This window comes from Oryzias latipes, chromosome 19 (assembly GCF_002234675.1).
Source record: "Oryzias latipes chromosome 19, ASM223467v1".
NCBI classification, from domain to species: domain Eukaryota; kingdom Metazoa; phylum Chordata; class Actinopteri; order Beloniformes; family Adrianichthyidae; genus Oryzias; species Oryzias latipes.
In genome coordinates, this window is record NC_019877.2 from 31692 (window position 1) to 55957 (window position 24266).

A 24266-nucleotide genomic window follows, 5' to 3' on the forward strand; every position below is an offset into this window, starting at 1 on the left:
AGCCTCACAACTTTAGGTCATCAAACGGAAGCACCAATTTAGAAATCGGACGTTCAATTCAAGAGTCCATAATCCGGGGGGGTTCCAGAGCTGTGGGGCAGAAAGACTGAATGCCCTGCTCCCCATGGGGAAAGATCCAGAGACATGGGGCGGGGGGGTATGAATAACAAAGTGATGCGTAACCAGTGTAGCTGCTTGAGTACAGAGAGGGAGGGGCCTCATTATTGGACCAGTTGAAGTGAGTTTCAAAAACTATTCCAAACTTAAATGAAAGTTAGTTCCGGTGTATTTTGCCCAAAGCTTGTATGAAAAATTAATTTCGCACCTGAACACAAAAAGAAATATTTTTTTTCCTTAATGTTAATTACTACAAATAAACAGGAAGATAAGTGTTGAATTCAAATATAAAATCGAACTTCTTCACATAAAACTGAATTCTTCATGATTTGTGATCTGGCGCCCTCTGGCGGCGCACCTCCGCTCCTGCAGCGCGGCAAAAGCGCGCCCCCGTCCGCCGCGCCCCCGACACCCGTCCAGGAGATCTCCGTCCGCGGAGGATGTCAGTCCGGCGAAGAAGTTCGGAGGAAACGTTGCAAAGGAAGCGCGCGCTTTTCTAGAGGAACCGGGTTTCCGTCGCAACCAGGTGAGACTCAGCTGCGTCTAAAGAGCGTTTGACCAGAATCCCGGTTTATCGGCGCTTCTCCACCTGATTAACCGGTTACTGCTGCCACTTTGGGGGTTAAAGGGGAGATATGGAGAGGGCGGGGGGGGGGGGGGGGGGTTACTGTGTTTCATCATTTTCTGAAAGTTTTCCTCGGACCTGCAGCAGGACTCCTGCGCTCGTGCGCGTCTTTGGGCTGCAGTCTCTCGGTAATCCCGGATTTTCTTTAATCTCATCAGGACGCAGAGTGTCCAACGTGAGGGGTGGGGGGAAGGGTCATACTCAGAGGTCACGGGGGCGCGTGCCTTCTGAGGAGGAGTTTGGGGGGAATTTGGGAGAAGTTCTGATCTTCTGGCTCCGCTGCCCCCCCCCCCCCCCCCCCCCCCCCAAGCGGACAGGCTGACTGCTGAATCAACAACAAACCCCTCCACACACCCCACACCCCCCCTCCAAAAGTGCTGATGCATCGACACCTCCAAACTGGCCGCGCGCGCCCGCAGCGCTGTGGGAGCCTGATGACAGTTCTGCAGCGCAGCTCTCCTCCGCACGCGCGTAAATCTGCTGTCTCCATCGATCGCGGGGGGGGGGGTGCACGCGCTTAAGCTTTTTCATTATCACTCCATAGGGCACTGACCCCCCCTCCCTGTCCCGCTGCCAGCATGATGAAGGACTGCCTGCAGTTTCTCATCGAGCCCGCCAAGAAGCTGAAGGTCCGATTGAAGGTACTGCGCGTGCGCGCCACAACATTTCAATGTAAACACCATCAGAATGTCATGCATACATACATGGTCCCTGTGACCATCGCGTGACACCTTCAGAACAAGTCACGAAACTCTAACCCAGTTCGCGCCCGCGGGGCGCGCGCGTGCGCCTTGCAGGGCTCCCGCAGGCGCGTGACGCAGCAGGAGAAGGAGCCGCTGGTGGAGAGCCAGCTCTTCATCATGGAGCTGGCGCGTGAGCTGAACAGACTCTGTCAGGTGAGCGCGGCTCCGCCCCTCCGTGTCCCCCCACCACGCGCGCTCACCTCCCCCTCCCTTGCAGAGGTCCAACATCCTGGCCCACATCTGGACCTGCGAAGACGTGTGGCCCCCCCACGTGTGCCGTGACTTCATCGTGGACTGGGCCGCTGTGCTGGAGAGGAGGGTGCAGGTACATGGTACGCGGGAGGCGGAGCGCGTGCGCGTGCACGGCGCGGGGTGACGTCTGTGTTTGTGATTCAGCACAAGATCCTGCCGTCCGAGTTCCAGTACGAGAAGCGGGCCTGGAGGGAGCAGCTGCTCTGCATGCTGGAGTCGGGGGGCGAGTACGACATGGGCCCCCACAAGAGGGTCATCATGGACTGGACGCGGGAGATTAGGAGCAGGACTCAGGTGAGCCGCCTCACCCAGTTCCGAGCGCGTGTCTGCTAGAAATTGACCTGAGCGTGGCCCCGCCTCCGTGCAGCCCCCCCTGTGGCCTGGTGAGCCCACGATGCTGATGCTGGACGACCTGGAGCTGCAGTGGAAGAGGGGCCGCCTGCCCACGCTGCTTCCCGCCGTGGAGCTGCTCATGCTGGCCCTCCTGAACGCAGACGCGCCAGTGAAGGTGCGTGGGGGCGTGTCCGAGTCCCGGGGGTGGGGCCGAGTCTCAGGCGCGTGACTGTTGTCTGTGTGCAGGAGGACGTGACGAAGACGTGGCTGCTGAATAAGCAGAGGAGCCAGAGGATGGGTGCGCGCGCACGGACACGCAAACACCTGTAGCCCCACAGCCTCACCTGTAGCCTCACCTGTCTGTTCCTAACAAGAGACCAGAGAAACACATTCGCTTGTTCCAGTAATTCCAGCCTCAGTGTGTTTTGGTGGTACATTCTGACGCTAACTGCACGTTGGCGCTAAAGCAGGAACTTGTCAGACCTCAACCGGGGGTGGGGCCTCAGCCGCTTTTCTCAGACATTAACCTGAGAAAAGCGGGAAAGCAGAGTCCAGCAGCTCCTCAGGTGTGTTTTCATGCTCTTCCTGTTTCTCCCTACAGGGGCGGTTCCGTACATCCCCCACAGCGGTGAGTTCAGACCCCCCCCTTCTCTTTTTCTGTTTTAGAGCATCATTTGATCCAGAATCACCTGTTTGTCGTCTGGAAGTGACTCAGAAGGTTATTCTGCACGGACGCGCCTCTTCACGCGCGCCACATTTGACTAAAAGGAGGGTGTCCAGGTCCCCCGAAGGTCGTGTGATCCCGCTTTCAGACTGGCGCCCCCTGCGTCCCACTGTCACATCCGATTAGCAACCCTGACTGCTGACAGCGGGCCCCCGGCGATAACGGGTTGCAGCTCTGAGGGTCTCCTTTTATGGGGGAGGGGCTGACGTGAATGAGCAAGGATGAGCTTGTTTGATCTGAGTTTGTAACTTGGTTTTCCATGTACTCCATATAACTGTGTATGTAAGTAACTGTATTGTGAAGCACCGCCCCCAGCTACAGCCCCGCCTCCGTATGAACGGTCGAAAACATTTATGACAAACCTGTTTAGTATTCTGTCAACATGCTGGATATCAGGCCTAACCAGTAATAACAAAACTACAACCAGTTAACTAGTGATGGATAAAAATGTAACCAGTGAGCACTCTTTGTCTGTTTTGGACACATTTTCACAAATTATTCTGATGCAATGTTCGCATATTTCTCTTTATTGTGAAGGAATAATAAAAACTGGAACCAGAAGGGTTAATCCTGGGTGGAGCTTTGCTGCACAGCCAATAGGAGGACTTTTTCATGATTACATCACTCCTCCACATTAGCATATTGGAACACCAGCTGAGGACTAGTTCGCTAGTTGACTAGTTAGCAGAAAAAGTCCCCACTAGTAAACTAGTGTACATTTTTAACCATTACTAGTTAACCAGTTGTACTATTGGCTTTACTTATTGGCTTAAAACAGTCTGATATCAAGGATATTGATTTAATGACAAAAAGGCTTCCATAAATTTACAATCAGAGCTGCCGTCGCCCCACCGTCGCCCCGCTGTCTCCCTGCCGTCTCCCCGCCGTCGCCCTGCAGTCGCCCCGCCGTCGCCCTGCAGTCGCCCCTCCGTCTCCCCTCCGTCTCCCGGCCGTCGCCCCGCCGTTGCCCCGCCGTTGCCCTGTCGTCGCCCTGCAGTCGCCCCTCCGTTGCCCTGTGGTCGCCCTGCAGTCGCCCCTCCGTCTCCCGGCCGTCGCCTCGCCGTCGCCCTGCAGTCGCCCAGCCGTCGCCCCGCCGTCGCCCTGCCGTCTCCCCGCCGTTGCCCTACAGTCACCCCGCCGTCGCCCTGCAGTCTCCCTGCAGTCGCCCCGCCGTCGCCCTGCAGTCGCCCCTCCGTCTCCCGGCCGTCGCCCTGTCGTCGCCCTGCAGTCGCCCCGCCTTCTCCCCGCCATCGCCCTACAGTCACCCCGCCGTCGCCCTGCAGTCTCCCTGCAGTCGCCCCGCCATCGCCCTGTCGTCGCCCTGCAGTCGCCCCTCCGTTTCCCGGCCGTCGCCCCGCCGTCGCCCTGCCGTCGCCCTGCAGTCGCCCTGCAGTCGCCCAGCCGTCGCCCCGTCGTCGCCCTGCAGTCGCCCCGCCGTCTCCCCGCCGTCGCCCTGCCGTCGCCCCGCCGTCGCCCCGCCGTCGCCCTGCCGTCGCCCTGCCGTCGCCCTGCCGTCGCCCTGCCATCTCCCCGCCGTCGCCCTACAGACGCCCTACAGACGCCCTGCAGTCGCCCTGCAGTCGCCCTGCAGTCGCCCCGCCGTCGCCCTACAGACGCCCTACAGACGCCCTGCAGTCGCCCTGCAGTCGCCCCTCCGTCTCCCGGCCGTCACCCTGCAGTCGCCCCGCCGTCGCCCTGTCGTCGCCCTGCAGTCGCCCCTCCGTCTCCCGGCCGTCGCCCTGTCGTCGCCCTGCAGTCGCCCAGCCGTCGCCCCGTCGTCTCCCTGCTGTCGCCCCTCCGTCTCCCGGCCGTCGCCCTGTCGTCGCCCTGCCGTCTCCCCGCCGTCGCCCTACAGTCACCCCGCCGTCGCCCTGCAGTCTCCCTGCAGTCGCCCCGCCGTCGCCCTGCAGTCGCCCCTCCGTCTCCTGGCCGTCGCCCTGTCGTCGCCCTGCAGTCGCCCCGCCTTCTCCCCGCCATCGCCCTACAGTCACCCCGCCGTCGCCCTGCAGTCTCCCTGCAGTCGCCCCGCCATCGCCCTGTCGTCGCCCTGCAGTCGCCCCTCCGTTTCCCGGCCGTCGCCCTGCCGTCGCCCTGCCGTCGCCCTGCAGTCGCCCTGCAGTCGCCCAGCCGTCGCCCCGTCGTCGCCCTGCAGTCGCCCCGCCGTCGCCCCGCCGTCGCCCCGCCGTCGCCCCGCCGTCGCCCCGCCATCTCCCCGCCGTCGCCCTACAGACGCCCTACAGACGCCCTGTAGTCGCCCTGCAGTCGCCCCGCCGTCGCCCTACAGACGCCCTGCAGTCGCCCCTCCGTCTCCCGGCCGTCACCCTGCAGTCGCCCTGTCGTCGCCCTGCAGTCGCCCCTCCGTCTCCCGGCCGTCGCCCTGTCGTCGCCCTGCAGTCGCCCAGCCGTCGCCCCGTCGTCGCCCTGCTGTCGCCCCTCCGTCTCCCGGCCGTCGCCCTGTCGTCGCCCTGCCGTCTCCCCGCCGTCGCCCTACAGTCACCCCGCCGTCCCCCTTCAGTCTCCCTGCAGTCGCCCCGCCGTCGCCCTGCAGTCGCCCCTCCGTCTCCCGGCCGTCGCCCTGTCGTCGCCCTGCAGTCGCCCCGCCTTCTCCCCGCCATCGCCCTACAGTCACCCCGCCGTCGCCCTGCAGTCTCCCTGCAGTCTCCCTGCAGTCGCCCCGCCATCGCCCTGTCGTCGCCCTGCAGTCGCCCCTCCGTTTCCCGGCCGTCGCCCCGCCGTCGCCCTGCAGTCGCCCTGCAGTCGCCCCGTCGTCGCCCTGCAGTCGCCCCGCCGTCTCCCCGCCGTCGCCCCGCCGTCGCCCTGCCGTCGCCCTGCCATCTCCCCGCCGTCGCCCTACAGACGCCCTACAGACGCCCTGCAGTCGCCCCGCCGTCGCCCTACAGACGCCCTACAGACGCCCTGCAGTCGCCCTGCAGTCGCCCCTCCGTCTCCCGGCCGTCACCCTGCAGTCGCCCCGCCGTCGCCCTGTCGTCGCCCTGCAGTCGCCCCTCCGTCTCCCGGCCGTCGCCCTGCCGTCGCCCAGCCGTCGCCCCGTCGTCGCCCTGCTGTCGCCCCACCGTCTCCCCGCCGTCGCCCTACATTCGCCCCGCCGTCGCCCCGCCGTCTCCTTGCCGTCGCCCTGCAGTCGCCCCGTCGTCTCCCGCTGTCGGCCGGTTTCGTAATGGCGACTGGCTCTGTCTGCATTTCTGACCACGCTGACGATATTTTAGATTTGTAATCTGCTGCTGGCACGCTGGTTACACGTGACCTCTGACCTCTGACGGTTCTGTCTAAATGTGTTTTACAGTCTGGAACTGGATTTGTGAAGCAGCAGGTATGAAGCTCTTCAATGTTTCCATGGTAACCAGTCTGACCGGCACTGTAGAAGTGACCTGAATGCGTGTGAATAATCTGCTGTTTGGAGACGTGGCGTGGTCACCTGACTGTTGGCGTGTTTTGCAGATGAGGTCACTCTGGACCCGGACTCGGCGAACCCGAACCTGCTCCTCTCCGGCGATGAGAAGCGCGTGAGGTGCGGCCTGGAGCGCCGCCTCGTGTGTCCGTGTCCGCAGCGCTTCGACGGCTGGTGGTGCGCCGTAGGGAGGGAGGGCTACGCCTCCGGACGCCACTACTGGGAGGTGGAGGTGGGCGAGCGGGACTGGCGCGTGGGCGTGGCCAAAGCATCAGCCGTGAGGCAGGGCTTCCGGCCCCTCAACACAGAGACGGGGTACCTGACCCTGCGCCTGGAGAGGGGCTCAGACCTGAAGGCCCTGACGGTGCCCCCAACCCTCCTGCCAAAGGACCTGGTGCCCCGGAAGGTGGGCGTGTACCTGGATTACGAGGAAGGCCAGCTGTCCTTCTACGACGTGGAGAAGCGCTCGCATCTGTTCACCTATAACGAGAGCTTCTGCGAGGAGCTGTTCCCGCTGTTCGGGACTGTGGAGGTGGTCCGGGACCTGGTGGTGAGGCCCGCGGGGGTCCGGGAGCCCTGCCTCTGCCCCGGACCCTGCCTGTGGGCCTGAAGGTTCTGGTCCACCGGGCTTCCCTGCAGTGAGGACGAAGATGTCCGGCGCCTGCTTCAGAATCCTCTTCGTCCTTCAAGCTTCTTCAGCAAAACGTCTTCATCAAACCAAAGCTGCTGGAAATATTCAGTCACGTCATCCATGCCCAGGTTTTTTTAAGTCAAACTTTATTGAGATCAAACGCAAAGACGATGCATGCTGATGAGACAACAGCTCAGATGAACAAACTGCATCCATGTCACACATTTCTGGAAGCTGTCAATCATTTTCTGTTTTGCTAAAATAAAATTGGTACAAATATTAAATATGTCTGAAAGTAAAAAGGACATTTTAATGTACAAATGGAGCAGAAATCTCCTCCAAAAGGGCAGCTGGATGAGGGTGGGGCTGAGGCCGGTTGGTGAGGGTGGGGGCTGAGGCCGGTTGGGTGAGGGTGGGGCTGAGGCCGGTTGGGTGAGGGTGGGGGCTGAGGCCGGTTGGGTGAGGGTGGGGCTGAGGCCGGTTGGGTGAGGGTGGGGGCTGAGGCCGGTTGGGTGAGGTGGGAATACCTGCAGAAGTTCAGGTTAAAGGTGCTTTGGGATCTAAACACATCTTAGGACTCGTAGATCATCTCCCTGGTGACAGACACCCCCCCCGTCACGCTTCTCTGAACCACCCCCCGTGTGATCTGTCGCGTCATCATGGCACCCGCCTCCGTGTGCCGTGTGGTCATCATCATGCCATCTGTGGGTTGGGCAGGTGGGGTCAGAGAGTGAAGGGGGCAGAAATGAGGAGGTGCTGGGGGTCCTACCTGAGAAGAAGGCGTCGCTGTGGGAGGAGCTGACCTCTGTGGGCATCTGGAACACCTCCCTCCTCGTGGCGGACTGGCTGCTGTACTGCGACAGAGCACCTGCGGAGAGACGCGCCCCGTTAGTCGTCAGGCGAGTCGCCATAACGTGCGGCGTCACGAGTCAGCTGACCTCCATCCTGGGACTCGATGGTGATGATCCCCTCCCGCTCGGGGCCGAAGCCCTGCGTCGTCCGGGCCTGGACCTTGAACTTGTACGGGATGTTCTCAGTCAGGTTCGGGACCATCAGGCTGGTCTCTGCGCTGTCGCCGCTCACCTGGAAGGAGCGCCGGTCACCTGGGGGAGACAGGAAGTGAGGCGGAGGTCTTTAACCCAGCAGATGGACGCTTTTCCTCAGATCTTTAAATCACACACGGAGGTTCAGACGATTATTTCATTTAATAAACCGGCCCGTCACTCCTGGATCCAAACCAGTGCGGTCAGACAGGGAGGTGGGAGTGTGATGGATTAGGGCTAATTGTCCTTGTCCTATAAGAGGTTCTGGTCAGTCTGGGTGGGGGCTGCTGCTGCCGCTTTCAGGTTTAGCAAACCTTATGAAGAATCCCCGACCACTGCTCACCTCCGCCGTGCAGCTGCTCACAGCTCACCACGTAACCCAGGATGTCTCCGTTGGGTTGGCGGGGCTTCTCCCAGCTGAGCTGCAGCGCCTCAGGGCTCAGGGCGGTGAACACCAGGGGGCCGGGGGCGCTGGGGGTGCTGAGGGTGAACGAGGACCCTGCGGAGACACGGAGGAGAATCAGCACGTCTTCATGAACACAGCATGGACACAGGGACAGGACGGGACGCCACCTGGCACGGGGCTGAGGGGGCTCCTGGGGTCCACTGCCGACTCGATGGTGATGACCCCCTCCCTCTCCGGACCCCAGCCCTCCTCGCTCTGAGCCTTCACCTTGAACAGGTAGGAGTGGTTGGGCAGCAGGTCGTGGATCATCACCGAGTTCTCCGCCGGGTCGGTGACGTTGATCCGCTTCAGTTCCCCTGCAGGAGGACATGAGAATGAGGAGCGCCGCAGGAGGCCGCAGGAGCCCAGAGGAGGTGCACCTACCTCCGCTCAGCAGCTGGTACAGCACGCAGTAACTCAGGATGGGTTTCTCACAGAGCGGCTCCTGCCAGCTGACTCTCAGGGCAGTAGGACCCAGGGCAGAAAACACCAGCCTGCTGGGGGTGTCTGGCACCCCAGGAGAGACTCTGGCGTCTGAGGAGAGAAACCTGTTACAGGGACCCCCCCAAAGACTCAGACAGAAGCAGGAAGAACCCCCCAGCCCACAGAGCGGCGCCTCCATGCGGGTCCTCTGCAGACTCACCCTGCAGGACCCGGTCCAGACTGAACAGCGCCTCGCTGACGTCATGCGCCGGCCGGCCGAAGCCGAACTGCTGGGAGCTCTGCATCCCAGCCGAGCCGAAGCCACCTGCGGGCGCGGCGAGCGGGGGAGGGGAAAGGGAGGGGCGTAGATGAACAGAGGGAGGGGTAGAGCGACAGTCAGCACAGCCCCCCACCCTGCAGACTCATGCATGGTTCTGGTTTTACCGAAGCTGGTGAAGCTGCTGGAGGCGTCTCCCATCACGATGGAGTCACGGATGTTCTCCTCCACGCAGCCTCTGCTCCCCAGGCGCCTCCTCATCACCACCTCAGTGGTGTGCGCTCCTCCGGCGACCCCCACCTGCCTGATGGTGCTACCTGCAGGAGCAGAGGGGGAGGAGTCAGATCCTCCTCCCGTCTGGACCCCCCCTCAGGACGTCCACTCACCAGATCCGGAGAAGTAGGCGGAGTTTGTCTCGGTGGTGAAGGAGCTGCCAGCTCCTCTGTAGGCGGAGCTGAGGGTGGACATGGGGGAGGACGATGTCGACAGGTTGTGTGTGGTTGACCCCCCATGAAAGAGGAAGCTGTGATCTTTGGAAGAACGCAGAGAGAGGTGGGTTTAACTGAAGGAACCTCAGAACGTTATGGAACCAGAACGTCAAAGTAAAACCGGACTGGTACCCCTCGGGGGGGGGGGGGGGGGGGGGGAACTGAGGTCTTTGGAACACCTGTGGACACTCGATCAGGAAGAGGACAGTTTATCCTCACCCCACCCCCCCTGCAGAAAGCGTGGCCTGCCAGCGCAGAGGGTAACCCCCACCCCCCAGCTGGGTGGGACAGGAGCGGACAAAGACAGGTCCCCAGAAACCTTCCTCTGATCATCAACTGGAGGCGGGGCAGTTGATGCCTTCAGTGGGGGGTGGGGGGGCAGCAGCAGAGCAAATGAGGAAAGGGGGTCCCTCGCTGACAGCCGGCCGGTCGCTTCGATGCAGCGGTCTTCACCTGGCAGAGGCGTGCGGGCGGAGCTGGGGTGGGGGGCCTCCTCGGCGCCGTCTGTGCTGAGCCGACCTGGGATGATCTCCACCCGCCTCCCCCAGGACACCTGACGGAGGTCCAGCTCCGACCCCACCAGCTGCACGTGCTGCCAGCCTTCGGAGAGACACCGGTCAAAAGGACCGCTTCATCACACAGACGCTGGACGCCTCAGGGGGAGGAGCCACAGAAGAAGCTCGCAGCTCCTCCAGGATGGAGGTGGGGGAGGGGGAGGGGGAACCTTTAGCCCCTGAAAAGTTCCAAAGCTCTGACAGAACAGGAAACTGAAAGGGAACTCTAGCTCTAGAGAAACGATTAAGTACCCCAATATTTAGCCAGATCAGACACAATAAATCAGTTTGTGTGAAAAATGGTCTGAAAACGGAAACATCTTCCACAGGGGGCGGGACTCACCGTCACCAGAGACGCTGGGCGCCTTCGAGCTAGAGGGAGATCTCAGCACGTCGTTGCTGTACATCAAGAACCGGTCATACTCCTCGCCTTCCTCGGCATCCACAATGGGAACGTCAGGAATGATGGGAACTAAAGAGGAAGCGGTCTGGAGTCAGAGTGGCTCAGGATCAGGACCATCAGCAGGATCAGCATCAGGACCATCAGCAGGATCAGCATCAGGACCATCAGCAGGATCAGCATCAGGACCATCAGCAGGATCAGCATCAGGACCATCAGCAGGATCAGCATCAGGACCATCAGCAGGATCAGCATCAGGACCATCAGCAGGATCAGCATCAGGACCATCAGCAGGATCAGTATCAGGACCATCCTGCAGACTTACTGGACAGAGGTCTGGTGGGCTGCGATGCCAGGTTGATGGTGGCGTCTTTAAAGGGCCCCCAGCCCACCTTGTTTTGGGCCCGGACCTTGTACTGGTACGTCTGGGCGATCTGGAGGTTCTCGATCAGCAGCATCCTCTTCTTGGGGCTGTCAATCATCACTTTCTTAGCAGCCCCCGCCGGCTCTGCGGGGCAAGAAGAAGTCTCGGGTAAGACAAGGTCGCAAGCCGCCAGCAGGCCGAGCTGTGCAGTTTCTGCTCACTCTGATCGTCGTTGATGGGGGTGTACAGGACCTCATAGGCTGTGATGACGCCATTAGGCTCTGCAGGCTCCGCCCAGCTGACCTGAGTGACGGTGGGACTGATGACGTTGAATGCCAAGCGACCAGGTTCTCCAGGAACTGGAGGAGAGCAGGGAGAGCAAGGAAGAAGAATGATCGTAGACGCCAGAGTGAGTGAAGTCCACAAACATCCAGATGATCATGAACCCTCACCGTCCTCCAGCGTTTGGCAGGGAACCATGCTGGACTCGTATCCGTCTCCGAGGGCGTTGTAGGCGCAGACTTTCATCTCGTAGTCGCAGTACGGGTACAGGTTGGTCAGCTCCGCCTGAGGACTATGCACATCTAAGATCTCAGCGTCTTTCTCTTGGTCTCCATAGATCCAGTACTTGACCTGAAACAGCAGAAGGAAAGTTGAGGGTTGGAAGAACCGGTCTGAGTCTGATGAATGGAGGTACCTTGTATCCTATGGGGTTTCCGGGTGGGGGCTCCCAGTTCAGGCGGATGTTTCTCGGTCCGGTGGCTTTGGCCGTCACGTTTTCTGGAGAGAGAAGGAAACCACCCGGCGAGGTGGCCTTCGGACTGACGTAACCCATCCGTTGAGGAGCCTGGGACATTTCTGGAGATGGAAGAAGTGTCAGTGGCTCCTTAAAGCTCCGCCTTCTCCCGGGACAGTGACGGGTCTCACCTTCCTCTGAGATGTTGACGAGCGTGGTCCTCCTGTCTCCGAGGGAAGCGTTGCTGCTCGGGTCGAACAGCTCGAGTTGCAAGGACTTCGGCTGGACGAGTCCCTGAAGGGCTTGTGAGTTGATCACGATGTTCTTCTCCGTCTCTCCAGGACCGAACTTCAGAGGACCAGAGAGCTCAGAGCGCTGCTGCGTTTTTGTTCGCCACTTGACGGTAACAGGATCGTCATGGTCGGGAGTGCAGACCACAGGGATGTGGTAGACCTGATCTGTGCTGGAGAAGGTCTGGGCGGTCTTCTTGAACATCACCACACTTGGTTCTGGATGGAGAAAAAGACGTTCAAAGAAAGATCTCCTCCAGAGACCGGTAAGACAGGCTCCGCCTCCTTCACCTGGGATGTCTGTGATTGTCACGGTGGTTCTGGGATGGCGTCCCAGCTTGGCACCCTGCCGCGGGTTACTGAGGTCCACCGCAAACTGCCGAGGCCGCCTGTCGTCCATCAAGCCGTCCATCTCGGACGGATCCAGCAGGGGGACCGGGATGACCTTCTGGGTCTCTCCAGGACCGAAGGTCAGCTCTCCCTCTGTGGCCACGAAGTCCTGCAGTCCAGACAAACAGAGTGTTACGGCGCCTCCTGCTGGAGCAGGACTGCACGCGCAGAAGCTGCCCCCACCTTCTTGTCCTGTGCTGTCAGGTCTCGTGTCCTGTAGGACACCTGGGCGCGTCCGTCCTCCACGATGTCTCTGGTGACGGGGACGCTGGCCACTCCGTCCAGCCGGCTGCAGCTGAAGGTCGGCTGGAGGAAGGAGAAGATGCTGGAGGCTGAGGAGGAGCAGAGACTGCTTCAGGAGGTGGAACGAACCGTTTGTCCCCTTCTGCTCGCACCGTTTGAATGTGACCCCCCCCCCACCCCTTCAAACGTTTGTGGGGGCTATGAGGTCTCCGTTTGCTCCCACCCTGTGAGGAGATCCGTCTCTCTGATGTCCCAGACTTTTCAAAATAAAGGCGCTCATAGCTGCAGCTTCATTCCTCTTCAGGTCAGACGGTTGCTCCTGACCCCCACCCCCTACCCCATAGAGGGTTTCTCACCGCGCTCTTTGATGATGGTGATGTTGACCCGCCGTTTTCCGATCTCTGCGATTCCCAGCGGCACATCGATGGCCTCCACCCGCAGCGTCTTCTTGTCATCGTCCTGGTCTTTGATGAAGAGCGGCACGTGGACGTCCACCAGATCCACGCCCTCCTGGAACTCCACGGCTCCGGCCGCCTCTGCAGCAGGAGAAAGGCGGTCGTGAGGGTCACCAGCAGAACGGACGAGCACAGCCATCGTAACCGTGACCCCCCCACACACAAACCCCTGTCTGTGGCCACCGTGTAGTATCCGGGCGCCACTTTGAGGTTGCGGAAGCTTCCGGACTGGACGTTCTTCTCCGTGAGTTTGATGATGTCCTTGAAGCTGCAGCGCGGGGCTGCCAGAACCGTGTCCACGATGGCGTAATCCTTCCTGGGGGGTGGGGGGACACACACAGAAGTATGACTACAATGTTCTCCAGGAGGAACCAGGAACCAGGATTTTACCTTTTCCCAGCGTTCTGCTGCACCCTGGAAGAAAAGAGCAGCGTCAGTTTGTGACCAACAGACTGACAGCAGCAGGTTCTGGGGGGCGGGTGGAGATGGGGGGTCCTAACCTGAAGTTGGTCTGCTTCACCTTGTGGGCTCCTGGGATCTGCTTGTACACCTCGTTCAGCTGAGGACAGGGGGGGTCGGTTCTGGTGAATCAGTCTTTGATGGGAGGAGCTTAACAGACAACGCCACTCACGTTTTCAGAGACTTCACTGCTGAGTTGCTCCGCCTCCACGGACTCGGGCCAGGACAGGTTCTCGTTGAAGGGGCGGTTGAGCCGCAGGGAGATGGGGAACTTGACTTCACAGGGACAAAGGAAGAAGGTTAGGACGTTTTTCATAGTAAGAGCCCCTGCTGCCGTTGTGGCGAGGCATCAGCAGGACACTCACTCGTCTCTTGGCTGTTGGGCGTGGCCAGAGCGGCGGGATGATCCGGTTCCCGGTGAACGTTGTCCGTCACCGTCCAGCGGACCACGTCGGGCCCCTTCAGAGGACCGGTCCTCACCATGGGGGTGTCCAAGTGGTCTGAGTTGATGCAGGACTGGCGAAAAAAATACTCGTCCTCCTTAAATCCCACCATGCGACCTGGAGAGACGACAGCGGGAGGTCACCCGGGTGGGAGGGGTGGAACTGTGATGTCACAGTCACATGACGAGCCTCTTACCCCTCCTACAGCACGGCAGCAGGGCGAGGCAGCTCTGTGTGAAGACAGAAGGTGGTCAGAGGGAGGCCAGAGCGGCGTCCGCCTGCTCTCAGGTGGGAGGCTTTACCTGCCAGCAGGAGGCGCAGCAGGCGCAGTACTTCCAGCAGCAGAGCAGCAGCAGCGCCAGCAACAGCAGGAGGAACAGGAGGAGCGGGAGCAGCCAGAGGAGGCCACCAGGAGGACATTCTGACGGGTCAAAGCACAGCGTTGGTCTGACTCTCACCTCCTCATTTCAGCAAAAACACGTACAGCCTGATGCCGGTTCTGGAGAACCCTCAGAATCTTGATCATCTTAACCGTAAACCCGTCCTCATCTGAGACATAAACGGGGGTTTTCAAAATTCCCGTTTATCGGCTCACCTTTATCTTTGAGCACCTGGATCAGCAGCTCTTTGGAGGAGGGCAGGCTTTCTACGGTGTACCTGAACGTGCAGTCATCATCTTCATCCCTGAAGCTGCAGGAATCCACGACCGTCTCCCCTGAAAGCAGACAGAGCTTGTCAGATCGGGTCAGCGTGGGGCTGCGGGTGCTTGGCTCCTGCTGCCTACGTTCTTTCAGCTCCTCCACCAGCTCCACCTTGAACAGACACTTGTCGCACTTGGCCTGCTCCTTCTTCTCGCCCGTCTTCCAGGCTTTGCACTGAGTGCAGCTCTTGCTGGCCTCGCAGGCGCCCAGCTGGAACTGAAGCAGGAGGTCAGAGGAGAAGCAGGGTTCTCTGCCCTGCAGGTGACAGGAAGCTCACCTGGAAGTTGGGCTCGCAGGTGGAGGTCATCTCGGTGCCGGAATCAAGGCACTCGCAGCGGCCGCAAACACACTTACCCCGCCCACTGCAGATCCCCTGACACACACACACAGATGTTAGACGGCGAGGTGACGGAACCGCATACCCCGGTGGAGGTTCTCACCCCTCTGCTGTCCAAACAGGTCTGGTTGCTCTTGGGACACTCGCAGGCGTCGCCCTCCCATCCCTCAGTGCAGGCGCAACGCCCCATCAAGCACGAGCCGCGGTCTGAAGGGGTGAAAGGCAGACACGTTTAGCGTGGAGGCAGGAAGTTCATGAAACAGGAAGTGAGTCTGATTCCATGACATGATACAGGAAGTATGTCTGATTCAATGTCATCAAACAGGAAGTACGTCTGATTTAATGTCATCAAACAGGAAGTACGTCTGATTCAATGTCATCAAACATGAAGTACGTCTGATTCCATGACATCAAACAAGAAGTACGTCTGATTCCATGTCATCAAACAGGAAGTGAGTCTGATTCCACGTCATCAAACAGGAAGTGAGTCTGATTACAATCCATGAAACAGGAAGTGAGTCTGATTCCACGTCATCAAACAGGAAGTACGTCTGATTCAATGTCATCAAACAGGAAGTTAATCTGATTCCATGTCATCAAACAGGAAGTATGTCTGATTCCATGTCATCAAACAGGAAGTACGTCTGATTCCATGTCATCAAACATGAAGTACCTCCGATTCCATGTCATGAAACCGGAAGTACGTCTGATTCCATGTCATCAAACAGGAAGTACGTCTGATTCCATGTCATCAAACAGGAAGTGAGTCTGATTCCACGTCATCAAACAGGAAGTGAGTCTGATTACAATCCATGAAACAGGAAGTGAGACTGATTCCACGTCATCAAACAGGAAGTACGTCTGATTCAATGTCATCAAACAGGAAGTTAGTCTGATTCAATGTCATCAAACAGGAAGTATGTCTGATTCCATGTCATCAAACAGGAAGTACGTCTGATTCCATGTCATCAAAAATGAAGTACGTCTGATTCCATGTCATGAAACAGGAAGTAAGTCTGATTCCATGTCATCAAACAGGAAGTACGTCTGATTCAATGTCATCAAACAGGAAGTATGTCTGATTCCATGTCATCAAACAGGAAGTACGTCTGATTCCATGTCATCAAAAATGAAGTACGTCTGATTCCATGTCATCAAACAGGAAGTGAGTCTGATTCCACGTCATCAAACAGGAAGTGAGTCTGATTACAATCCATGAAACAGGAAGTGAGACTGATTCCACGTCATCAAACAGGAAGTACGTCTGATTCAATGTCATCAAACAGGAAGTTAGTCTGATTCAATGTCATCAAACAGGAAGTGAGTCTGATTCCACGTCATCAAACAGGAAGTACGTCTGATTCAATGTCATCAAACAGGAAGTTAATCTGATTCCATGTCATCAAACAGGAAGTATGTCTGATTCCATGTCATCAAACAGGAAGTACGTCTGATTCCATGTCATCAAACATGAAGTACCTCCGATTCCATGTCATGAAACCGGAAGTGAGTCTGATTCCATGTCATCAAACAGGAAGTACGTCTGATTCCATGTCATCAAACAGGAAGTGAGTCTGATTCCACGTCATCAAACAGGAAGTGAGTCTGATTACAATCCATGAAACAGGAAGTGAGACTGATTCCACGTCATCAAACAGGAAGTACGTCTGATTCAATGTCATCAAACAGGAAGTTAGTCTGATTCAATGTCATCAAACAGGAAGTATGTCTGATTCCATGTCATCAAACAGGAAGTACGTCTGATTCCATGTCATCAAAAATGAAGTACGTCTGATTCCATGTCATGAAACAGGAAGTAAGTCTGATTCCATGTCATCAAACAGGAAGTACGTCTGATTCCATGTCATCAAACAGGAAGTGAGCCTGATTACAATCCATGAAACAGGAAGTGAGTCTGATTCCACGTCATCAAACAGGAAGTGAGTCTGATTACAATCCATGAAACAGGAAGTGAGTATGATTCCACGTCATCAAACAGGAAGTGAGTCTGATTACAATCCATGAAACAGGAAGTGAGACTGATTCCATGTCATCAAACAGGAAGTACGTCTGATTCCATGTCATCAAACAGGAAGTGAGTCTGATTCCACGTCATCAAACAGGAAGTGAGTCTGATTACAATCCATGAAACAGGAAGTGAGTCTGATTCCACGTCATCAAACAGGAAGTACGTCTGGTTCAATGTCATCAAACAGGAAGTACGTCTGATTCAATGTCATCAAACAGGAAGTATGTCTGATTCCACGTCATGAAACAGGAAGTGAGTCTGATTCAATGTCATCAAACATGAAGTACGTCTGATTCCATGTCATCAAACAGGAAGTACGTCTGATTCAATGTCATGAAACAGGAAGTACGTCTGATTCAATGTCATGAAACAGGAAGTGAGTCTGATTCCATGTCATGAAACAGGAAGTATGTCTGATTCAATGTCATCAAACAGGAAGTGAGTCTGATTCAATGTCATCAAACAGGAAGTACGTCTGATTCAATGTCATCAAACAGGAAGTACGTCTGATTCAATGTCATCAAACAAGAAGTACGTCTGATTCAATGTCATCAAACAGGAAGTACGTCTGATTCCAAATCATAAAACAGGAAGTTAGTCTGATTCCACGTCATGAAACAGGAAGTGAGCCTGATTCCACGTCATCAAACAGGAAGTACGTCTGATTCCAAATCATAAAACAGGAAGTTAGTCTGATTCCACGTCATGAAACCGGAAGTGAGTCTGATTCCACGTCATGAAACAGGAAGTGAGTCTGATTCCACTCCACGAAACAGCAAGTGAGTTTGATTTAACATCATAAAACAGGAAGTGAGTCTGATTCCACGTCATAAAACAGGAAGGGGGGTCTAAGGGCAGGGATGCCAGTATAACTTAGTCAGTTTGTTAGTTCATTTAAGTATTTTCCTATTGAACTCTTTGTATTCATGATCCTTTTGAGTTCATGTTTTACTTCGAAGCCCATCGAGACAACTGTTGTTGTGATTTTGGGCTATACAAATAAAATTGAATTGAATAGGAAGTACGTCTGATTCAATGTCATCAAACATGAAGTACGTCTGATTCCATGTCATCAAACAGGAAACAGGAAGCGAGTCTGATTTAACATCATGAAACAGGAAGTGAGTCTGATTCCATGTCATCAAACAGGAAATACGTCTGATTCCACGTCATGAAACAGGAAGCAAGTCTGATTTAACATCATGAAACAGGAAGTGAGTCTGATTCCATGTCATCAATCAGGAAATACGTCTGATTCCACGTCATGAAACAGGAAGTGAGTTTCCAAAAAATGCACATTTCTGTTTTCTGCCTATTCAAGTATAAACCGTTGCTAAGTAACAACAATTTAATGGTAGTCAATCCAATAATTTAGAATAATGTATGTTGATGTCTACTCTATAAAAATGATCGGAAATGTGGCTACATCTGCTAGTTAGTTTCCCAAATGGAATCATATAAGAAATGAATAAAATAAGGCCCAGGACGGAACCCTGAGGGACTCCACAAGATATGTCTGGCGAGCTGCGGTACCATTGCAGAGGAAGCCGCCATGCCTCTGGCATTGTGTCCGGTCGTACTGGCAGAACGGGCCCTCGAACTGCTCAGGGTTGTAGCACATGCAGGTTCCACACGCCTGACAGTCGCCGCGGCCTGAACACGGCTGCGTCATGCCAGGGCCCATGCACTGGTTGGTGTCCAGAACAGAATCCTTCTCTGAACAGTTGCAGAAGTTTCCGAGCCTGAAAGAGAAACGAGGGAAAAGGATTCAAATCGAGCAGAAACCTGGTGTGTCTTCGCTTGTCCTGAACATCCCTGTGGTGGACTCACCAGCCGCTGTGGCACTGACACTTCCCGCACACCAGGTCGCCGTTTCTGTGGCATCTGTCCGACTTCAGGATGGGAGTCTGCAGGAAACATCTGGACATGAGTCCACCATGACAGTCAGTGAACGTTGCAGCTCATGCACGCAAACCTGACCATCTCACAGCTGCAGGAAGGACACAGAACGGAGGCCTTAATGCTCATGGCGGCGTTGAAGGTCGTGGGTTTGACCCTCATGGTGCCCTTCTGATCACTTGGATCCATATTGCAGACGAGCTCGTCATCAATGGTTCGCCGGGCCTTCAGAATCATCTTGAACTTTCCCTTGAGAGCAGACGAGAATGCAGTCATGTCCAACACCCCCTGAGCTCCAACATGGGTCATGAGGCATTCAGACACCTACAATCATCCCAGGCTCAAACTGGAAGTCTCCAAAATCTGCCACCTCCCCGCTGGTCTTCAGGAACTGAGCCTCGAAGGCTTTGGGCCGCTCCTCAGCACGGATGCTCATCTTGGAGCGAATACTCTGAAAGGCCGGGAGGATCAGACAGAGGAACGGTTTCCACCCAGACAGCGCCACCTGCAGACTCTCACCTTGAAGGCCTCCTCCATGACCTGCAGGATGTTGGAGGAGTCGTCCTGAAGCAGCCCGACCTCAGCGATGGGGAAATACGCTTTGAGTTTCTGCAGGCAAATTCCAGAAACATGGAGGTTCAGTGACCGACGCTTCAGCCAGGAGCAGAGCCTCTGAACATCTGAACACCACGGACTTCGTAGTACGAGTACGAGTGGTTGGTGACGGCGAAGATGGGGATGATGTTGTGCTTTCCCAGCAGGCGGACCAGCGTGGGGATGGAGGGGTAGTCCTGGGTGGTTGCTTCAGTGTATCGGCCCTGGTCGTCCAGGTGACACTGCTCGTCGTTTCTTGGGAGGATGCCGGACAGCACGTTGACGCCATCGGCCTCGTAGTGAAAGGCCGACTCGGTGGAGAAGACCAGGAGGTGCGTGCTGTGCTGACGCCAGCCGATCTTCTCCTGCAGCAGGTGAAGAATGGAGGCAGAAAAGATGCATCAAGACGACCAGTTTGGACATTTTCCTCAATCGGGGATTATTTTTGTTGGCCGGAACAAAAGAGGAAGTGACAGCAGCTCCAGGCGGCTGCACCTGAGCACCTTGGAGAGGAGGTTGGAGGCCACCTCTCCACCATGGACAGAAGAGAATCTGCTGCTTCACTGACTGCAGTCACAGAGAAACTTGAGACCCGGCAGGTCAACAACAGGAGAAGACCTTCCTTCAGAGAAGCTACAGGAGGTCGATCAGACTGCATGTCATCAGCTTCATCGGCGGATGGAGGCGGCCCCCCCAGACTCACTGACCCCGCACACTGCGGCCTGCAGGATGGCATCGAAGCCTCCTTCAGGAGCGTCCAGGTTCCCGGAGATCCTCTCCTTCTGCAGCTCTCGTGTGAAGTCCTGCAGGTTGCTCGTCAGCCTGATGACGCTCTGGAAGGAAAAGGGGGAGTCGCTGTTGGGCCACGGCTCCTTCAGCCTGCGGGAGGAGGGGGGACACAGGGTGAGGAGGAGGACTTTGGGTCCTTCATGCGGTCCTTATGTCTTCTCTCTCACTTTAAAGGCCTCATGTCGGTTTGAGGCTCGATCACTTTGTCCACAAACTTGCCAAAGCCGATGGTGTAGTCATCAGAGAGCTGCTCCACCAGCTTAGCTGCAGAAGATCACATCTGCTTCAGCGTCAGCGCTCCTCCTCGCTCAAAACACCCAGACACCTGCTCACCCAGCTTGTTCCCCATCTTCTTCAAGTTGTCCAGATCGTCTGCCATGGAGTTTGAGAAGTCCATGAGGATGTAGAGATCCAAAGGACCTTTGGTCGGAGCAAAGACCTCCACGTCCAGGAGCTTCTCCTCGCCAGGCAGGAGCATCATGCTCACCTGCTGTGGCGACACCTGGGACTGCTGCAGACTCATTTTGATCTTCTCATTCTGTGAGAAGAAACTGAAGTGAGCTACAGCAGAGGAACTGCAGGAGGAACACGAGGATGAAGACCCACCTGCTCTATGGACATGCTGCTCTTAGCCGTGATGACGGCCGCCGCTCCACAGCCGAAGGCCAGGATGTTCTCGTACAGATCACAGCGGGGGCCGCTGAAAACCTGAGGCGGAAACGAGAGTCGGGCCGCTGATGGAGAACCTGACAAAAAAGGTTCTGAAGAACCACAGGAGCGTCTGCCCTCACCTCTTCAGAGCAGTATGCGCAGCCTTTCCCCGCCTGCAGACACTGACTGCAGTTGCTGCCTCTGGCTGCAAAGCAGTAGTTTGCTGTGGGCGAAAGCGGAGAAGAACGTCAGTCACAGAAAAGGAAGGAACTTCCAGAGACACACCTGTGGGGACAGGTGAGCTGCTGCTGCTGCTGAGGGACCAACCGTCAGACGGACAGCTGTCTGTGAGGCGCAGGAAGTGACCGCCATCGTGTTTGAAGACACGCGTCACATTCAACGGCTTCAAAGACAGAATCAGCTGATCCTGATCTCAGAGACGGATCTTTACCTTCAGCGCCGCAGACGGTCAGACGGAGGAGCAGCAGGCAGCAGCCGGCTGAGAGATGCAGCATCCAGGTCCCCATCTCCTACCTGCAGACGGAAACCAGAAGCAGTCGGAACCACATCGGATCCACATTTTAATCTAATACTGATCCACATCCAAAGCTTCTTGAGGCTGAACTTCTCAAAAACACTCATGTGGTTCTGAGATGTGATGGACCTCCAGACCATCCTGAGGTGTCACAGAGGTCTGCCTGATCCTGGTCCTGATCCTGGTCCTGATCCTTCAGATCCTCCTGCTGTGATCTCTGCAGGTGTTCAGATGTCCAGGTTCAGGATCGGGCAGTTCTGATGAAAACCAGAGCTGGAGCAGATTTCTGCATCGTTCTCGCCTCACTACTTAATGGCGCCTTGTGGCGGCGCTAAACACACACGTCTGGAGCGTCCTGGATCCATCAACAGAGATCCTGTCGGCAATCAATTCAAGAACCAGACTCTACTGATCGAATCCAGAATCAACAGATTGATGGGGGGGGGGACTGAATATGCTATGCTGGCGGGGGGGTTCTGACGTGAAGGTAAACCTCACCACGCCGCCAGTTTGGAGAAAACTGCAAATTTACGGCTGGGAGGAGGAATTTCTCCCCCAGGCGAGAGAATGGGCGAGCTGAAAACACGTGTGTGTGTGTGGGGGGGGGGGGGGGGGGGGGGGACTTGGTGCCTCTCTGTGAACCTGAGCTTCCAGGTGGATCCCTCCATGAATCCGCTTCAGGTGTCAGGAGACAAAAAGCAGCTTTTTCCCACTGGGGAGGGGCGCTCACCCCCCCACAGCCATGAGGATTTTTACCCCTTAAAAAGGTCAATTCAGACTTTTGCCTTTTAGTGCTCGTCTGCAGACGGCGGGTGGGGGAAATCAGTGGTTGATCTAAAACCTGAAAGGTGACAGGAGATCTAAGACCTGAATCTGGACCTGCATGTGGTTCACAGAAACCGGATCCGCTCAACCAAAGAACAGCAGCAAACAAAAGGATTAGGATCAAACCTCTTTCTGCTGGGCTTCAGTCCAAGACCCAAAGTCCACAAACCGAAGGAGGACAGGACTTCCTCTGCAGCTCCGTCTGCACGTCAGAGTCTGCTCCGGTTCAAAGTTCCTCACAGAGAAGAAGTCCTGTTCCAGGCTCCTCCTGCGTCTCCTCTGTCCTCCTGCGTCTCCTCTGTTCTCCTGCGTCTCCTGCAGGGACTGGGTTGAAGACTGAGCGTGTGCGAGCTTTCAGAGCAGGAGGAGACTGTGAGGCTCAGAGCGACTGACTGAATATGTGTGTGTCTCTGCTGTGACCCCTCCCTCAGCCCCACGTGCACACCCACACATGCACACACACACACCCACACTGTACAGGTGAGGCGCTCTAACAGAGAAAGTTACTTTACTTCCGTTTCCTCTATCTGTCTGAAAGCTGCACACCTTTGTGTGTGCCCCCCCCCCCCCTGCATTCCATTCAGTAGGAGTTCACCTGTGTGGGCTTGAGGCTGGCCCCTCCCTGCCCTGGGCGTGGCACAGCGAGCAAAACAGTGCCTGCAGGCTGCAGAAACAGTGCCTGCTGTTTGCTCAGCCGTGCCCTGCTGCACCGGTGCTGCCATGGCAACGCTCCGCCCCTCGCTCCCAGCAACGGAATGCCTGCACCGACAGGCCTCGCCCCCGCAGGTCTGACCATGAGAGAACCACGCCACAAATCAGCCTGTGACCCATTGCAGTTCTGGTGCCGGATTAGGAAAAAAAACGGGAACTTTCATTCGAATTCAATTCCAGAACCACCTGGGTGGTGCTTCACTGCTTCATTCTGCTTCATTCTGCTTCACTACTTCATTCTGCTTCTGTCTTCAATCACGACACGTTCCTCCTGTGAACATCAGAACATCTCCTCTTTTTGACGTTCACTTATAAAAAGGCTTCTTTGAGTCGTATCATTTATATTTTTAATAAAATGTTTAATTTGTCAGTTTCAGTTTTCAGTGAAATTTCAGTAAAATGTTCATTTGAATAAAAATGAGGCTAAAATACCTGATGAGTGTGAGGACGTCTTGAGAAGAAATGGAGTCACCAGAAAACAGCTTTTCACAACCTTCAGACACACAACCACAACTAACAAATACACAAATTCTGCTACACAAATGGTTGATCATAGACTTCATGTTGTTCCGATGAAAAATCGAGTGGAAGTCAACAGAATTACTTTCAATAATATCTAGAAGCAGCTAAAGAGTTTTAATGTGGAGATGTGTGTGTGTGTGTGTGTGTTCATAAATAACGTGCACGGAGCCGTCACAGTAACTGCATCCAGCTGTGGCGCTCCGATAACACCGACCCAAATGGTTTCAATAAACGCGGAGCTGCATCCAAACCGTCTGTCTCCTGGTTCTGGCGTGTTCTAGAAGGAGGGCAGAGGTCACACCTGGAACGTCTCGCCGTCCTGCAACCTGTGCAGGTGTTCATGTTGTTTGTGGTGCTTTGTGGTTGCAGCACCCTTCACACCAGCACAACCTGACCAGAACCAACAGAACCCACTCAGAACTCCAGAGCCACCAAACTGACTGAGGTTCTCACGATGTTCTGATGGTCCCTGAGGTTGGGGGGGGGGGGTGTCAGCTCTGCAGTCACAGGAGCTGAAGAACCTTCAGAACCACAGCAGGGTTCTGCAGCGGTGGACTCATGGTCCACATTTGACGATGATCAAAACCCTCTGAAGAACTTCAGAGAACTCTTCAATGTGTGACGTTCCCCCTAAACGTCTCTGTGCTTGAACTTTTAAAGAATCTAAAGGGGGGGGGGGGGGGGGGGGGCACCTTCCTCTCTCTACAGACCCCACAGAGCAAGCGCTGCCATGGCAACCGGATATGCTTCAACAGAATGGAGCGTTCTCTGCAGGAGAACAAAACTCCTTTAGAACCAGCTCCCCCCTCCTGACTCAACCATCTGGTTT

General features: G+C 56.2%; 2 protein-coding genes across 7 annotated transcripts; one reads left to right on the forward strand and one right to left on the reverse strand.

Annotated features, from left to right (window-relative positions):
* Positions 1 to 479: 479 nt before the first annotated feature.
* On the forward strand, positions 480 to 7136 carry LOC111946382 (butyrophilin subfamily 1 member A1-like). 2 transcript variants are annotated; one of them, XM_023949227.1, is made up of 10 exons: positions 480 to 643; positions 1287 to 1383; positions 1540 to 1638; positions 1703 to 1810; positions 1882 to 2031; positions 2105 to 2245; positions 2317 to 2368; positions 2672 to 2698; positions 6099 to 6125; positions 6254 to 7136. In XM_023949227.1, the coding sequence occupies exons 2-10, from the start codon at positions 1321 to 1323 to the stop codon at positions 6811 to 6813; spliced, it is 1227 nt and encodes a 408-aa protein (XP_023804995.1). In that variant the 5' UTR covers positions 480 to 643; positions 1287 to 1320; the 3' UTR covers positions 6814 to 7136. The 2 variants fall into 2 exon arrangements, with proteins under 2 accessions (XP_023804995.1, XP_023804996.1); XM_023949228.1 differs by lacking the exon at positions 480 to 643 and adding an exon at positions 1046 to 1213.
* On the reverse strand, positions 6972 to 22607 carry itgb4 (integrin subunit beta 4). 5 transcript variants are annotated; one of them, XR_002872074.1, is made up of 43 exons: positions 22331 to 22607; positions 21296 to 21378; positions 20985 to 21067; positions 20800 to 20901; positions 20527 to 20731; positions 20361 to 20457; positions 20112 to 20283; positions 19506 to 19769; positions 19330 to 19419; positions 19139 to 19261; positions 18892 to 19059; positions 18742 to 18818; positions 18445 to 18653; positions 14986 to 15089; positions 14823 to 14918; positions 14629 to 14761; positions 14440 to 14559; positions 14147 to 14265; positions 14041 to 14074; positions 13767 to 13961; positions 13574 to 13677; positions 13443 to 13501; positions 13333 to 13356; positions 13110 to 13258; positions 12844 to 13023; positions 12428 to 12576; positions 12146 to 12353; positions 11526 to 12073; positions 11281 to 11461; positions 11050 to 11187; positions 10790 to 10972; positions 10408 to 10536; positions 9964 to 10110; positions 9409 to 9552; positions 9190 to 9339; positions 8966 to 9070; positions 8707 to 8856; positions 8451 to 8639; positions 8221 to 8376; positions 7773 to 7937; positions 7604 to 7702; positions 7353 to 7536; positions 6972 to 7311 (listed from the first exon to the last, which is right to left on the reverse strand). XR_002872074.1 is itself a non-coding variant. In XM_023949223.1 (43 exons), the coding sequence occupies exons 2-43, from the start codon at positions 21369 to 21371 to the stop codon at positions 7406 to 7408; spliced, it is 5886 nt and encodes a 1961-aa protein (XP_023804991.1). In that variant the 5' UTR covers positions 21372 to 21378; positions 22331 to 22605; the 3' UTR covers positions 6972 to 7405. The 5 variants fall into 5 exon arrangements, 4 of the variants coding, with proteins under 4 accessions (XP_023804991.1, XP_023804990.1, XP_023804992.1 ...); XM_023949223.1 differs by having other exon boundaries at positions 6972 to 7536; positions 11526 to 11686; positions 11756 to 12073; positions 22331 to 22605; XM_023949222.1 differs by having other exon boundaries at positions 6972 to 7536.
* Between the last annotated feature and the right edge of the window lie 1659 nt (positions 22608 to 24266).

Excerpts from the sequence above, each read along its gene's own strand:
- LOC111946382 (XM_023949227.1), top strand. The coding sequence starts at position 1,321 with ATGATGAAGGACTGCCTGCAGTTTCTCATCGAGCCCGCCAAGAAGCTG. Across the intron at positions 1,384-1,539 it reads AGCTGAAGGTCCGATTGAAG|GGCTCCCGCAGGCGCGTGAC; the intron begins GTACTGCGCGTG and ends TGCGCCTTGCAG. Across the intron at positions 2,032-2,104 it reads AGATTAGGAGCAGGACTCAG|CCCCCCCTGTGGCCTGGTGA; the intron begins GTGAGCCGCCTC and ends GCCTCCGTGCAG.
- itgb4 (XM_023949222.1), bottom strand. The coding sequence starts at position 21,371 with ATGGGGACCTGGATGCTGCATCTCTCAGCCGGCTGCTGCCTGCTGCTC. Across the intron at positions 10,973-11,049 it reads CCCCATCAACGACGATCAGA|AGCCGGCGGGGGCTGCTAAG; the intron begins GTGAGCAGAAAC and ends CTTGCCCCGCAG. Across the intron at positions 7,703-7,772 it reads CATCGAGTCCCAGGATGGAG|GTGCTCTGTCGCAGTACAGC; the intron begins GTCAGCTGACTC and ends GTCTCTCCGCAG.